General features: G+C 50.1%; 1 gene segment (V, D, J or C); it reads left to right on the forward strand.

Annotated features, from left to right (window-relative positions):
• Window positions 1–823: 823 nt before the first annotated feature.
• On the forward strand, window positions 824–10,209 carry LOC144692514 (Ig kappa chain V region Mem5-like). The segment is given in 5 exon segments: window positions 824–942; window positions 1,129–1,419; window positions 2,862–2,900; window positions 8,922–9,414; window positions 9,689–10,209. Coding segments are annotated over 4 exon segments (708 nt in total).
• Window positions 10,210–21,286: the final 11,077 nt, after the last annotated feature.

A 21,286-nucleotide genomic window follows, 5' to 3' on the forward strand; every position in this document is an offset into this window, starting at 1 on the left:
CATGTTCTGAATGGACAGGATGGCTCAGTGGGTCAGACTCTGCCCTGTCCCTCCATCTCACACTGATGGGGTGAGGGTCTCCTCTCTCTGCTGGGCCTTCATGAAATGAGGTTTGTGTCCAAACCAGTCCCCAGTGAGAATTGGCCAACAGCACAGAACTGCCCTTAATTTGACATAATCTGTCAGTCTGACTGAGTAAGGCCAAAGCAAGGTCAATGTGGGAAATGGGGCCTTACGCCAGGAGAAGACATGCTTCTGGGTCAAGGGTTCACATCCATCGGTGGGGCTGAGCAGAGGGAGTTTTCCCCTTCATTTCACTGTGTTCCCCCTGGGAGACTGTGGGAAAGAGAGAGCGAGGTGGAGACTGTGAGACCGAGTGAGAGAGGGAGGGAAGCATTTAACTGCTGCACCAGGACTCAAAGTGTTCCAAACTCCAGTAATAACGCCTGTTATAGAGATCAGTTAGAGAATTCCAGAACGATGGAGGGTGGGAGAGAGCTGAGGAGGCAGAGAGAGAGAGAAAGAGAAAGAGAGAGAGAGAGGAGAGAGAGGCATGGAGGGAGAGCAAAAAGTGAGTGAGAGAGAGCTTGGGGTGTGGGTAGGGGGAGAGACAAAGCGAGAGATAGAGAGAGACTGAGAGAGAGACAGAGCGAGAGAGAGAGAGGCAGGAGCGAGAGAGAGGGACAGAGACAGACAGAAGGAGGGATTGAGAGAGAGGCAGAAGGAGTGAGTTGAAGAGGAAGTGAAAGGTGCTGACGTGGTTTTCTATGGGTGATACCATTTACATACTGAGGAACAGCCAGTGAGATTCTGACAGGCTGCAGCTTTATAAAGCTGAGCCCAGCGAAGGGAGAGTTTATCAGTGACCAGGCACAGGGACAGGAGCAGACACCATGATTTCAGCCATCCAGCTCATCTGGCCTCTGGCATTCTGCATCGCAGGTACAAATCTCTCTCCTTCCACCGTGAATATTTTCCTGCTCTCCATTTCCATCCAATTCGACTGACTTGTGATTGAAGGGAAAATGCTGAAAGCAGAGGAACGGTCACTGTCTCTAACAATATCTCATTTTACAGGCTCTTTGTGTGACAGTTCTTACTTCACTCTGTTTCTCTATTACCCCTCAGGTATCAGTGGGGACATCACCATGACCCAGTCTCCCCCGGTGCTGTCAGTGAGCCTGGGCCAGACATCCACCATCACCTGTACGGCCAGTCAGTCTGTTAGTGGCAACTATGTGAGTTGGTACCAGCAGCGAGAAGGACAGAAACCCACTCTCCTGATCTATTCGGCAACAACTCGATTCACAGGAACATCGGAGCGATTCACCGGCAGTGGATCTGGCACTCAATTCACCCTAACAATCAGCAATGTACAGAATGAGGATGTCGCTGATTATTACTGTCAGGGCTATAGCAGCTCAGCATACACAGTGATACAGAGCCTTACAAAAACCTCAATACACACAGTCCCACCTCCTGTACTGACACATCCCACAGTTATATAAAATATATAATAGGCACACAGTCCCACCTCCTGTACTGACACATCCCACAGTTATATAGAATATATAATAATGGACACACAGTCCCACCTCCTGTACTGACACATCCCACAGTTATATAGAATATATAATAATGGACACACAGTCCCACCTCCTGTACTGACACATCCCACAGTTATATAGAATATATAATAATGGACACACAGTCCCACCTCTTGTACTGACACATCCCACAGTTATATAGAATACATAATAATGGACACACAGTCCCACCTCCTGTACTGACACATCCCACAGTTAAATAGAATATATAATAATGGACACACATTCCCACCTCCTGTACTGACACAGTTATATTGAATATATAATAAACATAGTAAAGGAAACTGAACAAATTATTTTCACTGTCCACTACACACTCCAGTCCCTGTGGTGTCCACCACCCACTGAAGACCTCAAGTTTACCTTTTTTCCATGTCCACATTTGAAGACCGACTGGGAGATTTATCATAAAATGTTCAAGTTCTCAAATTTCTCGAGCACAACTGCACAGAATTCAGAGAGAGATGGAGAGAGAGAAAAACAGAGAGAGAGACAATCAGAGAAAGAGAGATAGAGAGAAAGAGTTAAAGGTGAGTGTGAGTGAGAGACAGGGAGAGGGTGAGAGTGAGTTAAAGGTGAGTGTGAGTGAGAGACAGAGAGAGGGTGAGAGTGAGTTAAAGGTGAGTGTGAGTGAGAGACAGGGAGCGGGTGAGAGTGAGTTAAAGGTGAGTGTGAGTGAGAGACAGGGAGAGGGTGAGAGTGAGTTAAAGGTGAGTGTGAGTGAGAGATAGGGAGAGGGTGAGAGTGAGTTAAAGGTGAGTGTGAGTGAGAGACAGAGAGAGGGTGAGAGTGAGTTAAAGGTGAGTGTGAGTGAGAGACAGGGAGAGGGTGAGAGTGAGTTAAAGGTGAGTGTGAGTGAGAGACAGAGAGAGGGTGAGAGTGAGTTAAAGGTGAGTGTGAGTGAGGGACCGGGAGAGGGTGAGAGTGAGTTAAAGGTGAGTGTGTGTAAGAGACAGAGAGAGGGTGAGAGTGAGTTAAAGGTGAGTGTGAGTGAGCGACAGGGAGAGGGTGAGAGTGAGTTAAATGTGAGTGTGAGTGAGAGACAGAGAGAGGGTGAGAGTGAGCTAAATGTGAGTGTGAGTGAGAGACAGGGAGAGGGTGCGAGTGAGTTAAAGGTGAGTGTGAGTGAGAGACAGGGAGAGGGTGAGAGTGAGTTAGAGGTGAGTGTGAGTGAGAGACAGAGAGAGGGTGAGAGTTACTGAGTGAAGCAGAGAGCAGAGGTTTTTGTACAGCCCCTGCACTGGAAGCTCTCAGTGTGGGGTCCGTTCGCTAAAGGAACCAAGCTCAGACTGAGTAAGTAAACCCCAATCCTCCCTTATTAACCCTTTCAATACTGAAACTTTCTCAAACACTAATGCTGAATAGTTGAAGGTGTTAGTGAGGAGCTGCAGTGAATGAAATGGTTCAGTGAACAACACTGTGTATAACAGGGTGCCCAGCTGTATTTCTTTCATTACATTCCCCCCTTTAAGCAACAAGATATAAATAACCAACTTTTACCCACCGTCTCGAGGAGATCTGGACGTTTGCAGACTGTGCTGACATTGCTGCACCATGGAGTGAAATCACTCACTAGACTCCTGTCAGTCTCAGTGTGACAGACACGGGCAGAGTTTGATATGAGCTCTGGCTCCCTCTCACAGTCTCTGATATAACTGATCACAGCACCAGCACAGTGAGACACCGAGGTCCCACCTCCCCCAGCTTGAACCCTGCTCTCTCCACTCCCTGGTTATCTCTTGGCAAAGTTCTGATGACAAACAGGTAGAGCAGGGCCCACAATCCAGTGGCTTCAGTGTTCCAGGGTTTCGGGGAGACTCTCCGTTTCCCCCGAATGTTTAAATGTCACCCTCTAGACTCCAGGCCTCCCGGAATCTGCTCTCCATCTCTCTCCTGAAGACACTGTCTCTGACTGGGGAACAGCTCCACCCTCCCCAAGTGGGCTCATTCCTCCAAGTGTGAGCCAGGAGGGTGAACATGGTGGGCTATTGGACCGTGAGGTGTTGGCCTTGCCTCAGTGGTTAGCACCAGCCCCTCAGAGTCACAATGTTGTGGGTTCAAATCCCATTCCAGAGACTTGAGCACATAATCCCGGCTGAGACTCCAGTGTAGTATTGAGGGAGGGCAGCACTGTTAGAGGAGCCGTCTTTCAGATGAGACAAACTGAGGTCTGCCCTCTCAGGGGGATGTCAAATATCCCACGGTGCTTTGAGAAGAAGAGCAGGCGTGATCCCCCTGGTTTCCTGGACAATATTTATCCCTCAATCTACATCACTACTCATCTGATTATCTGGCCATTGTCGATCCGCTATCTGGGATCTTACTGTGCACAGTTGGCTCTGGAACACTCTGGGACATCCTGAGGTGGTGACAGGTGCCATTGAAATGCAAGCCTTCTTTTGAATTTGGAGATTTCTTATGTTGACCCTGTGAGGTGCCATTGACCTCACACTGACCCTGTCTGACCCCCAGACTCTGAAACAAATTAAGCCTCACCCTTGACGTCGCCCCAGTGTTGGCCGGCAAGGTTTTAAATGAAATCTAGAACCTTCTACACCCAAAGCTGTTTTCTCAATACATTAAGAGTAAGAGGATAACTAAGGACGAGTAGTGCCAATAAAAGACCAAAAAGGTAACCTATGTGAGGAGGTGGAGAATGTGGGTATGGTTCTGAATGAATACTTTGCGTCTGTCTTCACAAAAGAAAGGGAACAATGTAGACATTGTCACTATGGAGGAGGAGTGTGAAATATTGGATGTGATAAACATAGGGAGAGAGGAAGTATGAGGGGGATTAGCATCCTTGAGAGTGGATTAACCACCAGGGCCGGGTGAAATGTGCCCCAGGCTGTTATCAGAAACCAGGGAGGAAATTGTGGAGGGTCTGACCCTCATTTTCCAATCCTCACTGGATACAGGTGAGGGGCCGGAGGATTGGAGGTCTGATAATGTTGCACCTTTGTTTAAAAAGGGAGCGAGGGATAGACTGAATAATTACAGGCCAGTCATTGTGTCCTCGTTGGTGGTCAAATAATTGGAATCAGTTCTGATGGACAGGATAAACTGTCGCTTAAAAAGGCACAGATTAATCCAGGACAGTCAGCATGGGTTTGATAAGGGACGGTCATGTCTGACTAATTTGTTCATCTTTTTTGAGGAAGTAACAAGGAGGATTGATGAGGGTAGTGTAGTTGATGTTATCTACATGGATTTTAGCAAGGTTTTTGAGCAGGTTCCACATGGCAGACTAGTTAATAAAATAAAAGCCAATGGGATCCATGGGAATGGGGCCCATTAGATACATAATTAGCTCAGTGGCCAGGAACAAAGGGTAATTATTGATGGTGTTTTAGTGACTGGAAGGCTGTTACCAGTGTGGGTCTGCAGGCCTCAGGCCTAGGTCCCCTGCTTTTTGTGTATATATTAATGATTTGGACATAAGTGTAGGAGATTGATCAAGGAGTTTACAGGTGACACAGAAATTGGCTACATGGTAGATAACAAGTAGGATTGTTGTAGACTGTAGGAAGATATCAATGGACTGGTCAGGTAGACAGAAAAGTGGCAAATGGAATTCTCCCCAGAGAAGTGTGAGGTGATGCATTTGGGGACATCAAAAAAAGCAAAGGAATACACAATAAATGGGAAGATACTGGGAGGTGCAGAGGAAGTGAGGGACCTTGGGGTGAATGTCCAGACTCCTGAAGGTAGCAGAACAGGTCGATAAGGTGGTTAAGAAGGAACATGGAATCCTTTCAATCATTAGCCGAGGTATAGAGCAAGGAGGTTATGCTGGATCTGTCTAAATTATTAGTTAGGCCACAACTTGAGTACAGTGCGCAGTTCTGGTCACCTCATTACAGGAAGGATGTGATTGCATTAGAGAGGGTACAGAGGAGATTTAACCAGGATGTAGCCAGGACAGGAAAATTGCAGCTATGAGGAGAGATTGGATTGGCTGGGGTTGTTCTCCTTGGAACAGAGGAGGCTGAGGGGAGATTTGATTGAGATGTACAAAATTATGAGGGGCTTGGATAGATTGAATGGGACGGGCCTATTTACTTTAGCAGAGAGGTCAGTGACTAGGGGGCACAGATTTAAAGTGATTGGGAGAAAGATTAGATGGGAGATGAGGCTCTGGAACTCACTGCCTGAAAGGGTCACCGAGGCAGGAACCCTCAACCCATTTAAAAGGTGTCTGGATATGAACCTCAAGAGCCTGAACCTGGAGGACTACGGACCAAATGCTGGAAAGTGGGATTCGGCCGGACGGCTCGTGTTTCAGTGGGCACAGACATGATGGGCCGAGTGGCCTCTTTCTGTGCCAGAAACTTTCTATCATTTTATTCTATGACACCCAATCTGAATCCTTTCTGAAGTGGGTTGATCCAAGTGTCCTCCAACATTCTGGGATAAAGTTCTCTCGATGTGTGTGTGATCTGAGGATTGTTAATGCTGAACTTGTTTCCCCCGGACAGGCTGATCAATAGTGAGAGATTCCTGACAGCTTAACAGGGTCTTTGAGGGACACTGAGTGTTTAAGCACTCTTAATATTAACCATTTCCGTGCTGAATTTGTGGAAACCCTCTTTACAAATGTCTAAGTAACAGTCCAATATGATTTAACCAGCTTAACATCAAGCCTTTACCTCCTGCCACTCAGCTAATTGGAAACACAACTTGCCCCTTTCCCTGGGATCCCATGAGTCTTTAATTTTCTGAGCAGTCTGTCATGTGGAACCTTGTCAGAAGTCTTGCTAAAATTCGCATAGACCACGTCAAACTCGCTCCCCTCATCAACCCTCCTTGTTACCCCTTCAAAAAATTGAAGCAAGTTAGTCAGACACGGCTTTCCCTTAACAAGTCCATGTTGACTGTCCTTGGTCGTATCTTTCTCAAAGATGATTAAAACGTCCCTCAGAATATTTTCCAACAATTAATATTTCCTCTCTCACTATGGCCGGAATTTTCCGGCCCCATTGGTGTCAGGTGTCATGGTGAGCAGTGGGAATAATATGGTGAGACAGCCAAAAATCTGAAACTGATGGCTCTCCTGCGGACAGAGCGGGGGTAGAGGACATCAGGATGGGCCTCCACAGGGTCCAGAAGGCATCCCAGGAATGCATCACTGAATCGGGGGCTGCACTCTGCTTGGCTTTTGGGGCCATGTCTTCACCGGAGCAGCCCCGGGCTGCAAGCATTGAGAAGTGTGCGCACGGCTGTAGTTTAAATATGGTGTCCAGCTTCTTCAGTGTTGTTGGAGCTGCACTCATCCAGACAAGTGGAGAGCACTCCAACACATTCCTGACTTGTGCTTTGTAGATGGTGGACAGGCTTTGGAGAGTCAGGAGGTGAGTTACTCGTCACACGATTCCTAGCCTCTGACTTGCTCTTGTAGCCACAGTATTTATATGGCTAGTCCACTTCAGTTTCTGCTCAATGCTAACCCCCAGGATGTTGATAGTGGGGGATTCAGTGATGGTAATGCCATTGAACATAAGGGTCGATGGTTGGATTCTCTCTTGTTGGAGATGGTCATTTCCTGGCACTTGTGTGGCATGTATGTTACTTGCCACTTGTCAGCCCAAGCCTGGATATTTTGCAGGTCTTGCTGCATTTGGACAGGGACTGCTTCAGTATCTGAGGAGTCATGAATGATGCTGAACATTGTGCAATCATCAGCGAACACACCGACTTCTGACCTTATGATGTAAGGAAGGTCATTGATGAAGTAGCTGAAGATGGTTGGGCCGAGGACACTACCCTGAGGAACTCATGCAGTGATGTCCTGGAGCTGAGATGACTGACCTCCAACAACCACAAACATCTTCCTTTGTGCTAGGTGTGACTCCAACCCACAGAGAGTTTTCCCCCTGATTCCCTTTGACTCCAGTTTTGCTCGGGTTCCTTGACGCCACACTCAGTCAAATACGGCCTTGATATCAATGACAGTCGGTCTCTCCTCACCTCGGGAGTTCAGCTCCACTGTCCATGTCTGAACTAAGGCTGTAATGAGGTCAGGAGCTGAGTGGCCCTGGCAGAACCCAAACTGGGCCTCAGTGAGCAGGTTATTGCTGAGCAAGTGCCAGTTGATAGCACAGTTGATGACCCCTTCCATCACTTTACTGATGATGGAGAGTAGACTGATGGGGCGGTAATTGGCCAGGTTGGATTTGTCCTGCTTTTTGTGTACAGGACATACCTGGGCAATTTTCCAGGTGTTGCTGTGTGCCACACAGCAATGTGGTTGGGTCTTAAATGCCCTCTGAAGTGGCCCAGCCCCCACTCAGTTGTTAGAAACTGCGACAAAGTCACAACAAAGGAATGAAACCGGATGGACCACCCGGCATCTACCTAGGCACCGGAAACAACAACGGCAATCTCAGCCCCGTTGACCCTGCAAAGTCCCCCTTGCTAACATCTGGGGGCTAGTGCCAAAATTGGAAGAGCTGTCTCACAGACCAGTCAAGCAAAAGCCTGACATAGTCATCCTCACAGAATCATACCTTACAGATAATGTCCCAGACTCCACCATCACCATACCCGGGTATGTCCTGTCCCACCGGCAGGACAGACCCAGCAGAGGTGGCAACACTGTGGCATGCAGTCAGTGGGGAGTTGCTCTGGGAGTCCTCAAAATCAACTCCGGACCCCATGAAGTCTCATGGCATCAGGTCAAACATGGGGAACGAAACACCCTCCTGATTACCATGTACCACCCTCCCTCAGTTGATGAATCAGTGCTCCTCCATGTTGAACACCACTTGGAGGAAAGACTGAGAGTGGCAAGGGCACAGGGGATGTAAAACAATCTTTCTCCCTCCCACCATTGCCCTTTGTGCAAATCTGGGAGAATTCCGCACTATTTATATCCCATCAAATATTTCACAACTCTCCTCCATGAAAACCTCCCACTGCTCTGGCACTGATTTACCTTCAAGTTGCTGTTTCCTGTCCATTTCGGCAAATCGCAGCTTAGTTAAATTGGCCTTTCCCTAATTTACAACTTTTACACTTGGTCTAGCTTTATCCTTTTCTATAACTGTTCTAAATCTAACTGAATTATGATCACTATTGCCCAGATACTCTCCCACTGATACACCTTCCACCTGCCCAGATTCATTCCCTGAAATTGTCTAAAACTGCCCCTTCTCTTGTTGGGTTTGTTACATTCAGGCTAAAAGAATTCACCTGGATGGATTATAAGAATTTTACATCATCTATACATTTACACAGATCTGATCCCAGTTAATATTCGGGAAGTTGAAATTCATTATAATGATAGTGATTAAACTTCCTTCTCTTCTCTTTCAGGCAGTAAGAAGTCACCACCCACACTGACCCTGCTGCCACCCTCCCCGGAGGAGGTCAAGACCAAGGGCACGGCCACCCTGGTGTGCCTTGCCAATCACTTCTATCCCGATGAGGTGAAGGTGGAGTGGAAGAAGGACGGTGCAGCCATTTCGGACGGGGTTCAGACCAGCAACTACCTGCGAGCTTCGGACAGCACCTACAGCGTCAGCAGCCTGCTGACCCTCTCTGGCTCCGGCTGGGAGTCCAACGCCCGCTTCTCCTGTGTCGTCACCCACGAGAGCCTCTCCTCTCCCCTCAGCAAGAGCATCAGGAGATCAGAATGTGCATAGAGTGTTAGAGACAGTCCACAGAGGAGACACAACTTTAAATAGAACAGGGGTGAGCTGGGAGGGCAAAGGTCATTGTCAGCACCGAATTACAACTCTCTTCCTTCTCGGGACTGGCTCTGAGACACTTCTGAGGGTCAGGGGTTAAGGCCCGTTATTGGTGCAGAGTAAAGGGAGCTTTACTCCGTATCTAACCCATGCTGTACCTGTCTTGGGAGTGTTTGATGGGGACTGTGTGGAGGGAGCTTTACTCTGTATCTAACCCCGTGCTGTACCTGTCATGGGAGTGTTTAATGGGGACTGTGTGGAGGGAGCTTTACTCTGTATCTAACCCCGTGCTGTACCTGCCCTGGGAGTGTTTGATGGGGACAGTGTAGAGGGAGCTTTACTCTGTATCTAACCCCGTGCTGTACCTGCCCTGGGAGTGTTTGATGGGGACAGTGTAGAGGGAGCTTTACTCTGTATCTAACCCCGTGCTGTACCTGCCCTGGGAGTGTTTGATGGGGACAGTGTAGAGGGAGCTTTACTCTGTATCTAACCCCGTGCTGTACCTGCCCTGGGAGTGTTTGATGGGGACTGTGTAGAGGGAGCTTTACTCTGTATCTAACCCCGTGCTGTACCTGTCCTGGGAGTGTTTGCTGGGACAGTTTAATCTCGTGATGCTAAGTTAAACCTCTCTAAGATGCTGAAGACTGTCAGCTGTATGAAATTAATGTGACCCTCCGAAGTGTCTGCTTCAGTAAACCAGACCCCTTCCTGCTCACCCTGCAGTTACAATTTAAGGTTTAGTCACTGTTTAAAGGGACAGGATTCTCATGTTCTTGAGAAAATCTCCACAAGTGTTTTAATAAATCTCCATTCTCCCTGTGAATTTCTCCAGCTTCCTCTGGCTGGGCTGTTTATTCAAGTCTTTTTTCTGTAAATGTCAATGTGTAAAAGGTAATAAACATTAAGAATATTCAGTCTCTGTCTGGTGAGTGCTTTGGAAATGTCCCACCTCCCCATCAGCTGATTGGCTGCATTTCAGCAAGTGATTGTCCTGATTGGCTGGTTTGCCTGTCAATCAATGACACTAACAGACGATTTGGTTCAAAGACAATTATCAATCATTTTAAAATGATCAGTTTTATCTCGAATCTCTTGAATTCACAAGATTAAAAACAGAAAAGAAACTGGAAGTTGCTGGGATTAAATCATCACAATCACAATTCCCCAAACCATATTCACGACCTCCCCCGTGACCTTCCCATCTCACGTGGTCTCGCTACTCCCATAGTTTCAATCACAGATAAGACCATCTCTGATCACTTCCTTGTATCACTCCCCACCCACATCCCCCTTCCACAGCCCAACCCTACCCCCTTCTGTATCCATCCCTGGAAAAATCTATTCCCCAATTCACTTACAACTGCACTTTCAAAATCCCAACGATCTCGTCTCTGGTCCTCCGATCACCACAACATTTCTGCAGCGACTGATTTACTCAACCTCACCCTCACCTCCACCTTTCATATCCTAGTCCCCAATAAAACCATTCCTCTCCCTCACCCTGGCCCTTCCCCCTGCTACAACCCTCATCTCCACTCACTTAATCCAAGGGAGGCAGACTTGAAACTGGTTTATCCATCACCGCCAGATCTGGCTGGAGCGCTCCAAACACTCCCGGCTCCTCCTCTCAGCTGCTAAAACTGTCCCTGCTCCATTACCTCTGGTGTCCCCCAAGGATCGATCCTTGGCCCCTCCTATTTCTCATCTACATGCTGCCCCTCGGACACATCATCTGAAAGCATAGCGTTAGTTTTCACATGTACGCTGAAGACCCCCAGCTCTACCTCACCACCACCTCTCGCAACTCCTCCACTGTTGCTAAATTATCAGACTGCTTATCCCACATCCCGTACTGGATGAACAGGAATTCCTACAATTAAATATTGGGAAGACTGAAGCCATTGTTTTCAGTCCCCACTCCAAACTCTGTTCTCTAACTCCTGACTCCATCCCTCTCCCCGGTAACAGTCTGAGATTAAACCCGTCTGTTCACAACCTTGGGGTCACATCTGACCCTGAGATGAGCTTCCGACCTCATATTCGTCACATCACTAAGAGCGCCTATTTCCACCTCCATAACATCGCTCGACTTCACCCCAGTCTCAGCTCATCAGCTGCTGAAGCCCTCACCCATGCCTTCGTTACCTCTGGATGTGACTATTCCAATACACTCCTGGCTGCTCTCCCACATTCTACCCTCCGCAATCGTGGGGTCATCCAAAACTCTGCTGCCCGTGTCCTAACACACAGCGAGTCCCGTTCCCCTGTCACACCTGTGCTCACTGACCGACATTGGCCCTTGACCTTCTGGTCAAGCAACATCATGATTTTACAATTCCCATCCTTGTTTTCAATTCCCTCCATGGCCTCGCCTCTCCCTATCTCTGGAATCTCCTCCAGCCCTACAACCCTCCGAGATATCTGCGCTCCTCTAATCCTGGCCTCTGGTGGATTCCTAATCAGAATCGCTCCACCATTGGTGGCCGTGCCTCAGCTGCCTGGGCCCCAAGCTCTGGAATTCCCTCCCTACACCTCTCCCCATCTCTCCCTCACTTTCCTCCTTTAAGACACTCCTTAAAATCAACATCTTTGGCCAAGCTTTTGGACGTCTGATCCATTGGCCCAGAACTTCCGATGTCCGGTACCCCGGAGGCACAGGCCAAGATGCACTGGGGAACCCCTTGGAATTCCCTACACACTGACTGCAAGGGAATTATGCAGGAAGTCCGAACTTCCCATGGGCAATTACCCAGCGCCTGGAACCCTCTGAAACTCTGGCTTAAAGCCCGGAGACTTCCGATCATTCCGACTTACTGATTGGAAATGTTACCCGGGAAACGTTAGGAGGATTAAAACTAGTTCTAACTCCAGGGTAACTAGACGACTAAAACCCCCAACCCCCAAATATACCCGGGACAACCCTGGACAATACCTGACCCCTACGCTCTCGCCCAATTGCCAGCAACCCTACCTCCTCGACCTCTTGCCTGACACCCTACCCCCTCGTCCACTTGGCTGGCAATCTACCCGCTCACTTACTTGCCTGACACTCTACCCCCTCACCCACTTACCTGACACTCTACCCCCTCACCCACTTACCTGACACTCTTCCCCCTCATTCACTTACCTGACACTCTACCCATTCACGCACTTACCTGACACTCTACCTATTCACCCACTTACCTGACACTTTATTCCCTCACCCACTTACTTGACACTCTACCCCCTCACCCACTTACCTGACACTCTACCCCATCACCCACTTACCTGACACTCTACCCCCTCACCCATTTGCCTGACACTCTACCCCCTCACCCACTTACCTGACACTCTACCCCCTCACCCACTTACCTGACACTCTACCCCCTCACCTTACACACTTAGCTTCTCTCCGTAGCTTCTCGAAGTGTTTTTGGGACATTTAACCTTCCCGGAATACGGCAGTTAGTGCTGTAAAAAGGGGGAGAGACTTAGATTTCCCCCCCTTCCTGCTCTCCGAGGAAGCTCTCAGGGAACAGGTACACTCCACATTTGTTAGGAGTCCCACTTCGGAGTCTGAGTCAGAAATGTGGAGCTCTCGGGAAAGGTAAGTAAAGAGGAGTGGGCTCCGGCTGCCATTTCCCGCGGGCTGGCTAATGATGGGCTATCTGCTATCTGCTGCTCTTGTCCTTCTAGATCGGAGCGGTCGAGGTTTTGGAAGGTGCTGCTCACGGAGCCTTGGTGAGTTTCTGCAGTGCATCTTGTAGATGGTACACACTGCTGCTACTGTGCGTCGGTGTTGGAGGGAGTGAATGTTTGTGGAAGGGGTGCCAATCAAGCGGCTGCTTTGTCTGGGATGGAGTCCAGCTTCTTGAGTGTTGTTGGAGTTCCAATCATCCAGGCAAGTGGAGAGTCTTCCATCCCACTCCTGATTTCTGCCTTGTAGATTATAAATTCACCTCTTCCATTGGTTTAGGCTGCGAATCACCTCGTGTGACCCCACCTCTGGAAGGAGAGCCATGTGGGCTAAAGACAAATGTCCATCCCTTGTTTCCTGGGCGGCCAGAGTTTACATTTCACTGTGAACATTTTAACCATTCCTTCAAACCTGGGGCTGCTGAATCCAGACTCTGAGGCAACGGAAAGTCAGAAAACAATGAAGTGTATTTTCCCACCAGTAACTGCCTCCCTGTAACGTGCCCCAACAGCCTTGACTGCCGAGGGTCTGACCAACAGAAACTCACACTGACCCATTCAATTTAAAATCTGCTGAACAATAAAATCCATTGATGTTACAGACCAACAACAAACCCTAAACATTAGGAGAATTATCAAAATTTACCAGAAATATAAGTTGTAGTTGGGCATTCACTCTTCACTCGGAACACTAGAGATGTTCCAGTTGGTGGGATCGTGCTGTGCACTCTGTGCTGACTGCTGGGTAAGACCTGAAATGAGCTCGGGGAAATCTCAGGGCTGGAGGATACAGTCACAATGTTCATTTCTCTCTCCATAACCCGGGGCTCATGTTAACAGCACAAAACTGACCCGAGTTAGGACTCAGTTTACACAGAGGAGCAGTCAGGATATCACACATGACCCTGAATGTAGGTGTGACTGTTACCCAGTACTGTCTGTAGGTGTGTCTCTGAGTGTGGGTGTGTTACCCAGTACCGTCTGAAGGTGTGTCTCTGAGTGTGGGTGTGTTACCCAGTACCGTCTGAAGGTGTGTCTCTGAGTGTGGGTGTGTTACCCAGTACTGTCTGTAGGTGTGTCTCTGAGTGTGGGTGTGTTACCCAGTACCGTCTGAAGGTGTGTCTCTGAGTGTGGGTGTGTTACCCAGTACTGTCTGTAGGTGTGTCTCTGAGTGTGGGTGTGTTACCCAGTACTGTCTGAAGGTGTGTCTCTGAGTGTGGGTGTGTTACCCAGTACTGTCTGTAGGTGTGTCTCTGAGTGTGGGTGTGTTACCCAGTACCGTCTGAAGGTGTGTCTCTGAGTGTGGGTGTGTTACCCAGTAATGTCTGTAGGTGTGTCTCTGAGTGTGGGTGTGTTACCCAGTACTGTCTGTAGGTGTGTCTCTGAGTGTGGGTGTGTTACCCAGTACCGTCAAAAGGTGTGTCTCTGAGTGTGGGTGTGTTACCCAGTACCGTCTGAAGGTGTGTCTCTGAGTGTGGGTGTGTTACCCAGTACTGTCTGTAGCTGTGTCTCTGAGTGTGGGTGTGTTACCCAGTACTGTCTGTAGGTGTGTCTCTGAGTGTGGGTGTGTTACCCAGTAATGTCTGTAGGTGTGTCTCTGAGTGTGGGTGTGTAACCCAGTACTGTCTGTAGGTGTGTGTCTCTGAGTGTAGGTGTGTTACCCAGTAATGTCTGTAGCAGTGTCTCTGAGTGTGGGTGTGTTACCCAGTACTGTCTGTAGGTGTGTCTCTGACTGTGGGTGTGTTACCCAGTACTGTCTGTCGGTGTGTCTCTGAGTGTAGGTGTATTACCCACTACTGTCTGTAGGTGTGTCTCTGCTTGTGGGTGTGTTACCCAGTACTGTCTGTAGGTGTGTGTCTCTAAATGTGGGGGTGTTACCCAGTACTGTCTGTAGGTGTGTCTCTGAGTGTGGGCGTGTTGTCCAGTACTCCCTGTAGGTGTGTTTCTGTGAGTGTCGGTGCCTTACCCAGTAGAGTCTGTCGGTGTGGGTCCCTGAGTGTATGTGTGTTTCCCAGTACTGTCAGGAGGTATGCTAGTCAGAGTGTACATGTGTTATCCAGTACAGGCTGTAGCTGTGTGACTTTGAGTGTTGGTCTCATACCCAATACTGCCTGTTGGTGGATGTCTCTGAGTGTGGGTGTGTCACGCAGTACTGTCTGTCGGTGTGCTTGTCTGAGTGTGGGTGTGTTACCCAGTACTGTATGTAGGTGTGTGTCTCTAAATGTGGGGGTGTTACCCAGTACTGTCTGTAGGTGTGTCTCTGAGTGTGGGTGTGTTACCCAGTGCTGTCTGTAGGTGTGTCTCTGAGTGTGGGTGTGTTACCCAGTACTGTCTGTAGGTGTGTCTCTGAGTGTGGGTGTGTTACCCAGTACTGTCTGTAGGTGTGTCTCTGAGTGTGGGTGTGTTACCCAGTACTGTCTGTAGGTGTGTCTCTGAGTGTAGGTGTGTTGCCCAGTACTGTCTGTAGGTGTGTCTCTGAGTGTGGGTGTGTTACCCAGTACTGTCTGTAGGTGTGTCTCTAAATGTGGGGGTAAAACCCAGTACTGTCTGTAGGTGTGTCTCTGAGTATGGGTGTGTTACCCAGTACTGTCTGTAGGTGTGTGTCTCTAAATGTGTGGGTGTTACCCAGTACTGTCTGTAGGTGTGTCTCTGTGTGTGGGTGTGTTACCCAGTACTGTCTGTAGGTGTGTCTCTGAATGTGGGTGTGTTACCCAGTACTGTCTGTAGGTGTGTGTCTCTGCTTGTGGGTGTGTTACCCAGTACTGTCTGTAGGTGTGTGTCTCTGCTTGTGGATGTGTTACCCAGTACTGTCTGTAGGTGTGTCTCTGAGTGTGGGTGTGTTACCCAGTACTGTCTGTAGGTGTGTCATTGAGTGTGGGTGTGTTACCCAGTACTGTCAGTAGGTGTGTGTCTGAGTGTGGGTGTGTTACCCAGTACTGTCAGTAGGTGTGTGTCTGAGTGTGGGTGTGTTACCCAGTACTGTCTGTAGGTGTGTGTCTCTAAATGTGGGGGCGTTACCCAGTACTGTCTGGATGTGTGCTAGTTGAGTGTACCTGTGTTACCCAGTACAGTGTTTAGGTATGTGTCTCTGAGTATATGTGTGTTACCAAGTGCTGTCTGTAGGTCTTCTAGTCTAAGTGTGCATGTGTTATCCAGTACTGTCTGTAGGTGTGCATCTCTGTGTGTGGGTGTGTTACCCAATAGTGCCTGTAGGTGTGTGTCTCTGAGTGTGTGTCTCTTACCCAGTAATGTCTGTCTGTGCATGTTTCTGAGTGTCAGTGCATTACCCCGTACTGCCGGTAGGTGTGTGACTCTGTGTGGGTGTGTCACGCAGTGCTGCCTGTAGGTGTGCGTGTTTGAGTGGCCTGGAACAGACTGAAAGGATTGAAATAACCTCAGCACTGAGTGAGTCTGTGTTGACCAGGGCCTGGAACAGACTGAAAGGATTGAAATAACCTCAGCACTGAGTGAGTCTGTGTGGACCAGGGTCTGGAACAGACTGAAAGGATTGAAAGGTGCTGAGCACTGAGTGAGTCTGTGTGGACCAGGGTCTGGAACAGAATGAAAGGATTGAAAGGTGCTGAGCACTGACCATCCAGAAGGATGGCCTCAGGAAATGGGTTAATGATATTCCGATAAGAATCATCATAAAAAGGGCAAGGTCGAAGGGTTTGGGGCTGCAGTCAGGAAGGAGGGTCAGGAACGGTCACCCTGGCTCTCGGACCGACAATTCACAGCGGAAGGACCAATCCCGGGGGGGATTGTAATTTATCAGCCCAATCCAAGGGGCTGAGGGTTTAAAGTAACTTCAAGTGTAACAGCCGAATCCTGGCCGGACGGTGGTGGGAGGGGGTTTGTGTTTGAATTGAGGAAGGTTTGGGCTGAAACATGGGGTTTTGCCTGTGGTTTCTCAGTGAAGGTTTTTTTAATAAGTCATACCCACATTGCGGTCAATCTCAGTCAGTGCGAAACGTCACCATCGTCCTGGAACCTTGTGGTTATAAGGATCTCACACGCATCCCTGCCTCGTCTGGGCTGTGCTATCACCTCCTGCTCCAGCTCCTCAACTTCCTCATCCTCATCGGGCTCAGCCCTCTCGACATCCTCCTCATCAGAGGAGACGTGCAGCTCCTCCATCTCTGGTTGTGACAAATCACCCCCCCTTTGCAGCACCAGGTTGTGTCGAGTGCCGGGAATCACAATGATGGGGGCCACCCTCTGGGGAGAGTACTGGAGAGGGCTGCCTGATCGGTCCAGTCGTCGGAAACACATCTTCAACATGCCAATGGTCTGCTCAATCAAGGAGCGTGTTACAGAATGAGCCACATTGTGCCTCTCCTCTGAGACTCTCTGTGGCTGCCTCATTAGCCACGTCTATTGGGGGTCACCTTTGTCACCGATGAGCCAACCCTAAATGCGCTGAGGTCCCTCGAAGATCTCTGGCACGTGCGAGTGACTCAAGATGTCCGAGTCATTGGAGCTCCCTGGGTACCTCACACAAACCGGCATCATCTGCTTCCGGTGATCACAGATCAGCGGCACGTTGAGAGAGTTGAAGCCTTTTCTATTGATAAATCTTACTGACTGCTCCCAGGGAGCTCTTAAGGCCACATGTGTGCAGTGGATGGCACCCTGTACCTGTGGGAATGGGAGATTGCTGCAAATCTCACTGCTCTGGCAGCCTGGCTGGCTTCATCCAGGGAGAACCAGATGTAATTGTGTGCCTTACTGAATAGGGCCTCGGTGACCTCTCAGATGCATTTGTGAGCAGATGCTCGAGAAATTCCACAGAGGCTTCCACTGGAGCCCTGGAACAAGCTGCTGGCAAAAATGCTGCGTGTGGCTGTCACCTTTAGAGACACTGGCAATGGACGGCCTCACAATCCCTGCGGCCTCAGATCCTTCCGGAAAATGTGGCAGATGTGAGTCACCAGATCTCTTGACAAGCGAAGGCGTCTGCAGCACTGACTCTCGCTCATCTCCAAGTGTGAGAGGCGACTTCGGTACACCCTGGGCCGTGCCAAATGCCTCTGTGGAATGGGTCTGTGAGGCTCAGCGTCTGGGTCTTCATGGGGCCCCATTGGCCCATGTTCCTCAGGGTGAGGCTCATCCCTTTGCCCAGCCAGACAGCGACAGGCCCGTCTTCTCCTCCTCCTCAGTTGTCTGAGTGTCAGGTGAAAGGCAGCGTCGGCTGCTCCATCTATTCTCCACTCCTGCTCGCCTCTGTGGAAACATTGAACAGATACATGATTGAACAGAACCCAGCAATGGGCACTTTGCATTCACAAACTGGGGAGTCACTGTCAATCCCATGGATTGCCCTCATCCCAGGCATTCCATCCCCAGACCCTCCCTTGCAGCTGTAGCTCTGCCTTAAGGATCACCGGTAGGACCCACCCTTCCCCACCCCCACTAACACCCCAGCCATGACAGAGCTTTCACAAAGGGGTTTGGATCTGAATGAGAGCTGGAAGGTGATATCAGCCTGAGTCAGGGCCCTGTCAGACTCAATCCTTTGGATTAGAGCGCAGCCCGAATTTACACTACTGGAATAACATGGATCAGGAAGATGTGCAAAGCCTGAACCTATCAGCTGCGAGGCCTGGAGGTCTTTGGGGCATGAGGCATATGCACTTTGGACGTAGCCAATTTACAGTTGGATACTTCTGACCTTTGCACTTTCATACAAGAGGGACAAAGGGTCATTGGAACCCAATCCAATCATGGCCTCAATCCTTCATTGGTTCTCACAGGAATGTGCACCATGGGTGAAGGTGCCTGTTCATGGTTCCACTCTCTTTACTGCCCGGCAAGTTAAGCCAACTCCCTTCAACTTATTGTTAGCTTAAAGCCTCGACTAAAAGAGATTCTAAGCATTAAAGCAACATAGTCTGAGACTGGGCCCTCAAATACAAGTCCTCTCCTCCAGGGGTCTCAAAGCCCACAAAATAGTCTGAGGATGGGACATACACTGAGGCCTGTCTTAGTCGACCAGCTTCTTTCAATGTTTTCCAATATCAGCTCCTAGAAATCTGACTAAGACTTCTAGAGTTGTGTATTTATGTGGATTTTGGAGATAATAAATATTTCAGATTACACGTTCTATATGCTTCAAGAACATATACATTTTACTGAAGCCCATTATAGATTATAGCTTATAAATGAAGTTATAAATGATAACCAAAGCTAAGCATCACGTCAATAATGTCGTCTTAAATACATGAAATTTATAAATCCACCTTATCAGCAAATATTGTTGGAAAACTCAAACAAACAGCAACAATGAAGAAAGATATTTACTCATGAATTCCAGATGGTTTTAATGAATTTTGATGTTTCTCTGTCTCAACACAGGGGAATTCTCAAAATTGAACTCTGACCCTTTATGTCCGAAGATGGCCGGCTGACCTAACGCTGATGGGGTTATTTTAAAGACAGTGTCTGCAGATGTGAAACAAGCTTCCTTTGTCTGCTGGACATGCGTCTTTTTGAGGAGAAAGTTCAGCTGAATTAAAAACCAGCTTCCATTCTGCTTTGTTTCTTCAGGAAAACACATTTCTTATCACATGTGAGGTTATTTCGGAAACACTTGTTCCTGTCTGGAGAAAGCCCAGCTGTATGACACGCTTCCAACCGTAAACTACCTCAAGCTCTTCTGTATTAGCTGGCTCTGTGGCTAGAATCCAAATCCTGCAGCCATATTCCTCACTTTTTTATGTCAAATTGCTCTTTCCAATTATGTTTTCCTATTAATGCTCATTAGCAATTCACATTTTAACCTTTTAGATTCCCCATCAAATGAGAGATTTCCGGAAATTGCCCAAATCCTCCAATTGGCATTTGAATCTTCCTAACGTGTCCCAGCTGAGCCTTGCTCTCCATGTCCTGAATGGCTCATTATTCGGGAGCCCCGTCAATCAGCCCAAAAGTACAGTCGTTGGCTCCTCCCACACGCCCTCTGACCCCTCCCCTGGCCATTGTTTTCAGACCTTATTATTCACCCGGGTCACTGGGTCAGTTTGAGAAATGGTGGTGCTCAGGTTTTACCCTGAGACCAGCTTCCAACACCCCCAGCATCACCCACCCCCCAACCCCCGGCATCACCCACCCCCCCACCCCCAGCATCACCCACCCCCTCACCCCCCACCCCCAGCATCACCCACTCCCCCACACCCGACATCACCCACCCCACCAACCCCAGCATCACCCACCCCCTCACCCCCCACCCCCAGCATCACCCACCCCCCAACCCCCACCCCCAGCATCTCCCACCCCCCAACCCCCAGCATCACCCACCCCCCCCACCCCCCACCCCCAGCATCACCCACCCCCCCACCCCCGGCATCACCCACCCCCCCACCCCCAGCATCACCCACCCCCCCACCCCCAGCATTACCCACCCCCCCCACCCCCGGCATCACCCACCCCCCCACCCCCGGCATCACCCACCCCCCCACCCCCAGCATCACCCACCCTCCCACCCCCAGCATCACCCACCCCCCCACCCCCGGCATCACCCACCCCCCCACCCCCGGCATCACCCTCCCTCCCACCCCCGGAATCACCCACCCCCCCACACCCAGCATCACCCACCCCCCCACCCCCAGCATCACCCTCCCCCCCCATCCCAGGCAACACCCACCTCCCCCACCCCCGGCATCACACACACCCCCCACCCCCGGCATAACCCACCCCACCCCACCCCTGGCATCACCCATCCCCCCACCCCCGGCATCACCACCCCCCCCACCCCCGGCATCACCCACACCCCCACCCCCGGCATCACACACACCCCCACCCCCGGCAACACCCACACCCCCACCCCCGGCATCACCCACCCCCCCCAACCCCGGAATCACCCACCTCCTCCCCACCACCGGAATAACCCACCCCCCCCCCCCACCACCGGCATCACCCACCCCCCCTACCCCCAGCATCACCCACCCCCCCCAACTCCCGGCATCACCCTCCCCCCCACCCCCGGCATCACCCTCCCCGCCACCCCCGGCATCACCCTCCCCCCACAAACCCGGGCATCACCCACCCCCCCACCCCCGGCATCACCCACTTCCCCCACCCCTGGCATCACCCACAACCCCATCCCCGACATCACCCACACCCCCACCCCCGGCATCAACCACACCCTACCCCCGGCATCACCCACATCCTCATCCCCGGCATCACCCACCTCCCCCACCCCCGGCATCACCCACACCCCCAACCCCCAGCATCACCCACTCCCCCACCCCCAGCATCACCCACCCCCTCACCCCCAGCATCACCACCCCCTCCCCCACCGACCCCCGGCATCACACA

This window comes from Cetorhinus maximus, chromosome 17 (genome assembly GCF_964194155.1).
Source record: "Cetorhinus maximus chromosome 17, sCetMax3.hap1.1, whole genome shotgun sequence".
Classification (NCBI taxonomy): Eukaryota; Metazoa; Chordata; class Chondrichthyes; order Lamniformes; family Cetorhinidae; genus Cetorhinus; species Cetorhinus maximus.